At 36.8% G+C, this 10,545-nt stretch overlaps 1 protein-coding gene across 1 annotated transcript in view; it reads right to left on the reverse strand.

Annotated features, from left to right (window-relative positions):
- The window catches only part of DNAJC1 (DnaJ (Hsp40) homolog, subfamily C, member 1), a 165,165-nt gene that overhangs the window by 44,067 nt on the left and 110,553 nt on the right, over positions 1–10,545 (reverse strand). Inside the window, exon 13 of the mRNA XM_009330610.1 lies at positions 2,612–2,778. Coding sequence (XP_009328885.1) covers positions 2,612–2,778 — 167 coding nt within the window. The remainder of the gene's footprint in view (positions 1–2,611; positions 2,779–10,545) is intronic.

Genomic DNA, 10,545 nt, shown 5'->3' on the forward strand with positions numbered 1-10,545 from the left:
ATATATTTGTAAAACTTTTTTTGTTGTCTCTAACAACAGCGGCCAGGTTGCGTTCTAGCTGGGCTTTTGCCTTTCTCATTTCCTCTCTGCTTGACCTAACGAGATCCCTGTACTCTTCTTGAGTTGCCTGCCCCTTCTTCCACAAGCGGTAAACTCTCCTTTTTTTCCTGAGTCCCAACAAGAGCTCCCCGTTCAGCCAAGAGCTCCCCGTTCAGCCAGGCCGGTCGTCTTCCCCACCCGTTCTTCTTACAGTGTATGGGGACAGCCTGCTCCTGCGCCTTTAAGACTTCCTTCTTGAAGAATGTCCAGCCTTCCTGGACCACTTTGCCCTTCAGGACTGTCTCCCAAGGGACTCTCTCAACCAGCATCAACAGGCCAAAGTCCGCCCTCCGTAAGTCCATGGTTGAGGTTTTGCTGCCCCCCACTCCTTACTTCACCAAGAATTGAGAATTCTACCATTAGACATCTTTCTAAAATGGAAAATGTGTCAAATGACAGTTAGGAACAATTCACTTGTGGTACAACAATTTTTCCCAGTGTGCTTATTACAAATAATGACACAGACATTCTCATATTGCCATACAAATGGCTCCTACAAGCTACTAGAGCCAGAAACGTATACCCTCCATGTCTTTGTACAGTTTATGAATCTGTTTCTCTCCACTACTGTATTAAATGTCGACGTTGCTCTGCGGTAACATATTAGCTGTCAAGGAAAGGAAGCACACCTCATCACAGTTTGTTCAGGTCAAACACTTTACCCAGACAGTATACCTGCAAATTGTCTGCTTGTCCCTAAAATGTTAACCCCGTTTGTAACAGAATATAATTAAAAAAATAAACTCATTAATCAAAGTGATGAGATGCAATACTGAACCCCTAGGTGTAAGCGTAGAAAAACAAGTTACTTACCTTTTAATAACAGTTCTTTGGTATTTTTTAATTTCTGTGACTCCTGTTTCTGAAAGGATGTACCTACAACTTGTTCTCTTAGCGGTGACTCTGAAGACACAACTTCCATATACTCTGTGTAGGAGGTGCAAAATTATAGATGGAATAGGCCCAGTCTTATTCAATTCCTTCATTTTCACGGAAATCCAAAGACAGACTCAATTTTATTCAGAGGGGAAGGTGAATTTGGGGATCCAGATAGTCAAGCATGCAACCAACACAAATCTTTTCTCCTTTAATCATTTGCCCACACAGCCTGGTAAGCAAAGCTGGTTCCACAGAGATGCAACTAAGAGGAATCCAATCCATGGGTGCTTCTTGAGTTAAGGTAAACAAAGCAGTGACTGTACATATGCTCTTAACTCCCAGGCAACTCATCTATAGAATTAAGGACCTGAGTTCTTACTTTCTCTAAGTGCATGAAAATGAGCTCGTGTTTTAAGGATTCAGTGTCAATCCCTTAACACAGAAGTCCAAAGCTAGGCATATTTGCAGAACGGATTTGTAACAAATATAAAAGTAAACATAATGCAGATGTACTAAATAATACAGAAAGATAAAAGCAACAGCAAGAGAAAATTGGCCACTGTAAAGTCATGAAGCTTAGGGATTCAGTAGTGGTAGATGATTGTGGTGGGTTGACGTGGATTGATGGTTGGACTCGATAATCTTAGAGGTCTTTTCCAACCTTAATGATTCTACGATTCTATGATTAAACAGGTTATACAAATTTCAAATTCTTTTAGTAACAATTTTAGGTCTGGCTAAAAATGGGAGGGAGTATTTTTCACAGGGTTGAAAACAACTAAGGAGTAAGCAAATCTGTATCACAGAGGAATCAAACAAATGACAGCAGGAACACCTTTCACTATTTTGATGCTGAAGTCAATGTGTTGCCCTAACTTCACTCCAAACACACCATTCATCTCAGTCTTCCAGGCAAGGCAGACTTTCAAGTCAGGAGACCAATTTATAACATTTCTTCTGTCACCTGTGTATCTCAGTTCTAAGATGAAAACTATACATTTTCAAGCCAGTATGTTTTAATAAAATTTACCAGAAGATAAGTACACTAACTGTCACTAAGAACCCTTATCTCTAAGTAGCAAGAACCTTAACAATAGACCTAAGTCAAATTGTTAGGACTTTTCCTTAAGTCAAGATGAAATGCGCAAAGTACATAAGCAGTTCCATAATCAAAAGATACTACACCTGGTTATTAAGAAGTGAAGGTTTCTTCTTTCTCTCTCTCTCTTTTTTTTTTTTTCCCTTTTAAATAGAGAGGAATCTATTCTTGCAAGCAAAATGTTATTAACTGCATTTAAGAGAAAGAACCAAGCCTCATATAACTTCACAGCATTATATTCTACTGATTTCTAGTGAACAAGAATAGTATTTATATTAGAAACCATAGAGAGCTTTCAGATATTTTAATCAATGACATCCTATTATAACAACATTTCCAGTATCATTACACAAATTACATCGAACATCGATATAATCTTTTCCATTATGTGTCTGCCTGGCAATTAATACTTCTCTAGACTTCAACAGTATATGAATATTGTGGTGGTATACATACATTATTCCATTTTCTTAAGAGGCAAGCAAATGAATCAGCATTTAAAATATATAACAACATGAAAGGTTTTGAACTTACCTTCTTTTTTTGTGTTCTGTTCCTGCCTCCCAACCAATCATCCATCTGTTCCTCAATATCTTCAATTGAAGCTCCATGATCATATGATGGTATATATGCACTTGACTCCAAAACCGTGTATACAGGGAATTCTGATTTTGGTTTCTTGACTTTAGGCTTCTTCTCCTCTACACAAAAGTAAAAAAGAAGAAAAAGTAGTGCTACTAATACTGCAGAGAAGTATTAATTCAGAAGCAGGCTTAGCTCCTCAACTCTTAATGCTATATTAAAACTTCCACTGACGAAGGGGTTTCAATTTCTTTGTTAAAAAGACAATTCAGAGTTTTGCATAGTAATTTTATTTTTATGAAAAGTAAATAGCAATGCACACACTTAGCCCCTCTTCTATCTGAACTATGCCTTAAAAGGGCCAAATGAGCAGCCCCTCAAAAACACCGTTAGCTCTTGTCACTGCTACACCACCTGGCAATTAAGATTAGTACAGGCAAAAGCAGAGGGAGTTGTTAAAAGATTTCGAAAGTCCAGCTGGCTTCAAAGAAACTGGCAAAGGTAGAAATGTGAGTTTTAGACAATTTTTTATTGCTTTATGGTCAGCTGTGCTGAGTAAAAGCTTCTGAGTCAATAGATAGCTTCTCTGTTCTCAGACTTCCATAACTACAAATAGCTCTTTTTTAGCACTTATACATTTCGGAAGATTTAAATGTCGGACCTCATTTCTCAAACTGATCACTGTTTTCTGCTCTCTGTGTCCTTCAAATGGTATTAAATGGTAGTAGCAAACCTAGGGGACAGGAAGGAGGGACAAAAACAACCTAAACCCCATCAACTGAAAACATATCCACTATATAAGATGATCTCAGAAGAAAGATTTAAGATTGATTGAAAATTGCCAGAACTTTAGGAAAGACAAGAGGATGAGGATCAGAAAAAGGAGCTTGAACTGAGAAAGCATCCAGAAACCTCAGATATGCCAAGTGGGACTCTTTTGGTTTTTCCTCATTGTTTTAAAAATATGCTGTAGTCACAATAACTGGATGCTCCCAAGGATGCTACTAAACTGAAAGAGCTGATCTAACGGCTGGCTGCAGCCAAAAGAGGAAAGTTCTACTCTGCCTCCACCTTTTCCACTCTCTACTGTGTGCTTATGTGCTCCTCTCTCTTCTATTTCTGCTTCGACAGTCATCCAACCACTTAGCAAACTAATTCAATTCACTAATCTAGTAGAAAATTACTCCTTTACACTGAAACAAAAAGAAAGAACCCAAGTTGTTTAAAGGTGGTGGGCAAGGAAAAGAGGAACCACACTTCTCAGCAGCAGTGGGCCATTAGATCAGCTTATCTGCCTTCGCAACCATGCCCTAATACTTTTCTGAGCACCAGAGAAGAAATACGTTTTTCATGAAAGCCTCGTTAAAAAAAAAAAAATTCTAAAGAGGACAGAAGGACTGTTCCCTACAGACTCTGATGCAGAATTCCTTTTCCTAACAGTATATGTGCAGGAACAGAACAGTGAAAAGACTCCATGGACTTGACAAACTCCTAGGAACCGAATACTTAAGAAAACAATAACTGGAGAAAGAACTGTTTCACGGCACCTTTCAGAAGTCCAAAAAGAACAGGAAATTAATACAGATGTTGAAATTTAACAGAATGACTAACGATCTTTTGAACTTTTAAATGTACCTTGTTCAGAGACCTTTTTGTGAAAAATCTCTAACTTTGCTTGTAATTGTCAAATTACTGTCAATAAATGAAATATTAAGTAAAAACTTGTATTTGGAATTTTTTTTAGCATCCTTTTATAGGTATGCATAGTAAATGTAATTAAATGACATATACTCCCCCCCAAAAAAGCTAAAAGAAAGCCCAAAAATGTTAACCAGCATTTCTCTCATTGCTCAGATGTTATTAAAGACAATACTGTTGCAAAATTCTTTCTGTCTATTTCAAAAGGTAATTTTTATAACCAAATCGCATATATTAACCATTATCTCATTCTTCTCCGAAGTTGCCATATGTAATAGCTTCTGGAGTGAAAGTTAAGATTTGCAAGGATAAGTAACAATGATTTCACCAGTTATTTACTGCAAACACATATACGGGCAAAAATATTCTAGGAAGTTACATTAAATCAGAATTTCCACTACTGTATTTCAATCCTGCAAAATAATCAAGCACACTGCGTGTGTTCACTTGAAATTTTTTAACAGTGGAGACACACCAAGACAGATTTTCCTGTATCTTACACCCCATCAACTACTGTTTGCTAATTTTCCCTCTCAAAATATGCAAATAGTTAAAGCCTGAATGCATCTAACTAACATATAAAAACGAAGAGCTTAGCCTGCAAATAGGTCATCTAGGCTCTTTCTGTAGTTTTAGAACTAATTCCGTAACAGTATTTCCAGAAGGAACTGCACCCCACTTTAAAATGAGGTATCAATGACAGTGTCTAGGCTTTCTTCAGGCAGTTAAGAGAGAGAGGAAGACCTAACATAGATAAGACACCCTGCTGTTTGCTGACTATCAAAGGAACGAGAAATCCCACCTAGAGAAGATGGCTGTACAACCTCAAACAAGCACTCAACCAGAATTAAAAAATCTGTCTCTACTGTCTCCTGTGCATATACAAAAAGATGAAGGAGTTCAGCATATCCCTTACATACCACAATGGCTGTCATACTGAATTTTAAAAAATAAATAGAATTGAAGTCACAGCACCTTTGACATAGGGCTCCCAATAACCAATTGAGAACAGTTTCACCCCAGAATTTTCGAAAGCCGCTTTTTAGAACAGGAAAGCACATAAAAGTGGTTTAACGGTAACATCATAAAGTATTTTAGATAGGGGAAGTTCAGAAATTATGTTTGGAGGTAATGATGTACACTATGAAGCCTTAAGTTAAGGCAGCCAAGCACTGTTGTTCTTTCAGGTAAAGATGGAGAAAGCAAAACAGATCACCGAAACTTTTTCACCCAAAGAACAGAAGTCCACAGCAGATACCTAGGAAGAAAACCTCTCTCTTTCTATGCTATCTTTTCATTATCAGCAATTCAACTGGCAGCCCAAAAAGACACTTGCGACCTGACCTGGTGCTTTCCCCTGAAGAGAATAAGGATCAGGTTTTCCAAATAGTAGACGATGCCTAGACAGCTGAATCCTACATCTGCTAAGGCTTGACAGACAGCCAGGAAGCTGGTGCTGCTGCCACCACCACAACCTAAAGCAAGGATGTGTTTGATGGTGCTGACAGTAGCAATAACTGCAGCTGTGATTCAGAGTTTTGAAACACAAGTGTTGCCTTAATACTCAGTGTCATCTTCCAATGGTGCTGGGTTTAGACTATGTGGCCATCCACTATAACAGAACAGGCTTTTAAAATGCATCTTCTCCTCCAGTCTCAAATATTGTTCTAATATTGTTGCATATAAACCTAACTGAAATGCAGGAAAAAACATACCGAAAAAGTTTTCAGAGGTTCCTCCCAGTTTTGTGACAGCCTACTCACTGTCCACTGGAGACGCAATCAGACCACTATGCCCTATGCAGGCACCAATATGAAGCAGATCTTAACTATGACCAGTGTTACCGGTGCTCACACAACTAAATGCAGTGAAGAGAAAGAGTCTTGGTGAAACCAGAGCTTGATTTCAAGCTCAGTAGGGTCAATGAATAGCTTATTCTCACTACTATTTTCTGGGAACATTATGTATTTTAATTGCCAAATTACAGTGTAGTAACTTTTCTAGTTTATTAAACAGAATTTAAAAAAAGGCAACAGCAGAAAGTAAATGGATAATCCAAGATAGTCAGAACTATGGAAACTTTGATATGTACCACTTCAATAGTTCTAGTCCTTCTGTAGCAGAAGAAATTTTGTTTTATCATTTGCTGAATCCATACTGCAAGGACACTAATTTTCTATGAGTAATTTCCACCTTTAGAACTATCACGTTCTTTACCAGAAGACTAAATTCGACTGTGTATTTAACAACTTAGAGTTAAAAAGAGAGATATAATTTGTCCCCTATGTTTGAACAGCATATAAACACACCTGTCACTGGGATCCCTAGACTTTAACAGATAACAATTAGCTAACTCCCTTACCTGTACAGTACTTCATGTTTCTAAAGGCCTCCAAAACTATTCCAGTACTGGCTATACTATATTTTACTAGTTTATGGTGCCATGATCCAGGTTTTGAAGTTTGATTAATTACTTGCACATAATGAGATACTTTGACGTTTCTCGTTAGTTCTTCCACCTTGTTACTACATCAATTTTATCAGTGACAGAATTAACAATATCTGGCTAATGGTTATTTGCTTTAAGATATATCAGCTGTCATTTTTAGCAGATATGGAATCAGTTAGCATTTTGGATCGAGTGCCATGTAATAATAGTGGTGCTTTTTCCATAATAAATATCAGAGGTCCATATTTTAAAGTTTTCAGAAAAGTATATACCGATTTTACCTGCCAGTTGATGTAAATGTAAATAATTCAGAGAATTTTTCACAGAAAAAATGACTGCTTCATATATAAAGAAACAAAACAAAACAAAAACCAAGTGTTGAACTTCTGCAAAGAAAGTATGACACATCAAGCTGGAGCTCCCTCTCTCTGCAAGGTTTCTAAGCTTTAAGCATGACAAGAACTCACAGAATTCACAGAAAATATGGGCAAAAAAGACAGTGATGTCTTGAAAATCACACAAAGAAAAGGGACAGACTGGTATCTCATGCGTTGATAAGCAAGAAATACTATCACACACAGAGGCAGACAGCAAGTCAGTAAGATACTGCATTGAGATCTCCTTTTCTTTCAATATTGTTCACTTACCCACGTAACTATGAAAGACAACCAAAGCATTTACAGCATTAAAATTTGTTTAAAACATGACAGAGAAAAAATTCACTTGCATATACAGCAACACAATCAGATAGAATACAATAGACCCAAAAGTCTGGAAAAAAATTGTACTAAGGTTTTGACAAGTCTACTGAAAAAATGCAGCAAACTATATTGAATATTAATGCAAATATGGGGCAAACACTCACAGGTTTAAAAAAACACACATTTCTGTATACATAATAAAGCCAATGGGATTATATGAATGCATCATGAGTTGGAGACAGATATATACATCTGCTGTACTGTGACCTAGAAGCTAGTTTATTTTTGAGCAAACTGGCTAAAAACATGCTCAGTGATGAATATATCCTCAACTACAAAAAACTTCTCTCAGAGTTTCACGCCTTTCATTTTTTTCTCTGAGTATCTACCCTTCCCAAAATTTCCTATTCCCCCAAAATATCTCATCCCCATATAAAAGGGTTAGAAATAAACCTCCAATATTTAGGAGCTAATTTGCCTTCCAACAAACATATAATGAAACACACATGCCTCTTGCAAATGAACCTCATGACACTGTATGTCAGTGGAATATTTTCCATCAAATCTGAAGCAACTTTTGTAGGGAGAGGCATCATATTGCCTAGTTGAAACAACTGGAAAAGCACAAGAGCTTGCAAGTTCAAAATCCTTTCAGCAGGCCTGCCAAAACAATCAGTGAAATGGATGATACTTAGTTTGCCATAATTAGGCTTCAGAGGTAACAATTAAGTGATCAGAACATTCACACCCACGCCGACCAAAAAAGCATGCATTATATGAATTAATTTTCTCTGAACCTGCCTGTCAGCAAATCATTACCGAGCAGGCACGTGAACACTGCATTTTGGCATGGATTAATACTAAACACAGTTATCCAAGATATTTGTCAATTATTTGGAAGTAAACGTGAAGTCACCGTCAGTATAGTGCTAGATTACATAAATTTGATCAAAATGGTTTACAGTGAAGACGAAAGTACAAGAAGTAGGAACATGGACTGGCTGGTAGTCTGGGACCAATCAAATCAAAAGCATTTTTGAAAATTAAACAGTTAAGGGCCTTATGCCATATCTGCACCTATGAGGGACTGTGTGCAAGGAACCTTTGATGTAAGAGCTTGCAGTTATGGTGGAGAAGCAATCTGAAACGAGCTATCAGAGCAATAGGAACTAAGATAACCTGTGAATCTGTAAACAGAACAGTAACAATAGAAGAAATGTGATTTTATAATTCATTAGAACACTATATACAAACCCAGGTTCCAATACTTACAGCTACACTGGAAAACTAAATAGAGTACAGGAAATCCACAGAAATTAAGGACTAAAGAAATGCTTTATATAAGGAAAACCTGCAGATAAATAAAACTTTTTTTAGCACAGAAAAATGCTAAAAATGAACAACTGAAAGCTAAAGCTAGAGAAATCCATACTGAAATTAAGATATAACAGTAAAATTAATTGTCTGAACAAACACCATGAAGAACGGAAGGCATCTCAAGGTTTTCTGATCAATATTGTATCTTGCGTAACAAGATGCTAAAAGCTAAAGTGCATCACTGGTACGAGTCAAACAAGACAAGTCATGAGAATCAGTATTTTTCACTGATTTTTGCCTGTAAGGGTCTGAAATAAACACATTATACTAAATGATCTAGTGATGTCTTCTATCCCTAAGTTTCATGAAACAATATAAAAAGCTACCCAAGCAACATGCTATATTCCAAGCTGTCTGGAAAGGGAGAACCACCAAGCCTAACCAAACTTAATCAAATGTATTAAAGGTTTCACTACCACTCTGGATTTTTCACAGCAGGCACTCAGGTAAGATGTCTTACTATAAAGCCCTATACAGAGATAAATACCACTACAGATACCATCAGAAAGCCCTGATTCAGAAAGAAGGCTAGTAATGCAGCCATAGGGCTAGTAACTTTGTATTTCAGTTAAAGCTTGAATCATGGGGGCGAGGCAAAAAACCAAAAAAACTAAGTACTGTTCAACATGGTTTATAACTAGAAACAAAACAATTTCTTGCCATGGATTTTTCCAGATGCCTTGTACATCAGGGCAAGAATTCTGGATTTACAATGAAAATATGTTTGGTAACTGGGGTGCCAGTGAAGAGTTTACCTGCAATATCTAGCAGGCACTATTTCTTTAAAAAGACATATTTTTAAAAATAAATTGAAGTCTTCATATTGAAGGTCAGGGAAAACAAACATAAGACAAACAGAAAGTAAGAGAACTACCAAGACTAAGTATAAAGAAAGAAAAATAGATGCATTTTCCCCCACAAAATGGACGTGCTTGAAAGAAGTACTCCATGCAAGAAAAGGACCAGTAGAGCTGCTAGAATTTGTCTTGATAACTACTCAAACCTTGCAATTTAAGTTTAAAAACTGTCAGAGTCATCTATCCTGACAATGTATGCCTAAGTCTTCCCAGCTCAGTTAACATATACTCTCTTTCACATTCTGTGACTATGAAGAACAGGGCTATCTATTGTTACAGAATCATTCCCTGATGCAGGGATTATCTGCATGTGTGACACTACAGGAGAGGGAGAAGTTAACAGAAAGTTTATTAATTATAGCACTTTCATTTTAAAATAAATTTTGTGTTCTGGTATCTAAATGTGAAAAGGGCATCAGAAAATGTAAGGCAAACCATTTCTATTTTTGTACATAAACACCCAGTTATCTGTAATTCCATACAAAACCACATTTCCTAGAAACATAAGGTCTGTATTGTAAGTTGGTATATTTTTGTAAGGTAAAGTTGCTATATTTTACTAAGGTAGTAATGACAGTTTTGCATGGATGGAGAAGTGATAAGAAACACTGCAAAAGTGCCAGAAAAATAAACAAAATTGTGCATAATATTGACTTACCAAGAAATTACTTTTTCACACTCCTTACCAAATATAGCACTTGAATGACATCTCAATACTGTCCTCTCTTTCCTACTTCGCAAATTTATTTTCCTCAGCCAGTACCCTTTTCTGGTTTTAGTTCAAACCGCCTACAGAATACCACA

The sequence above is a fragment of the Pygoscelis adeliae genome, unplaced genomic scaffold, assembly GCF_000699105.1.
Source record: "Pygoscelis adeliae isolate BGI_AS28 unplaced genomic scaffold, ASM69910v1 Scaffold27, whole genome shotgun sequence".
In the NCBI taxonomy this organism is placed as follows: domain Eukaryota; kingdom Metazoa; phylum Chordata; class Aves; order Sphenisciformes; family Spheniscidae; genus Pygoscelis; species Pygoscelis adeliae.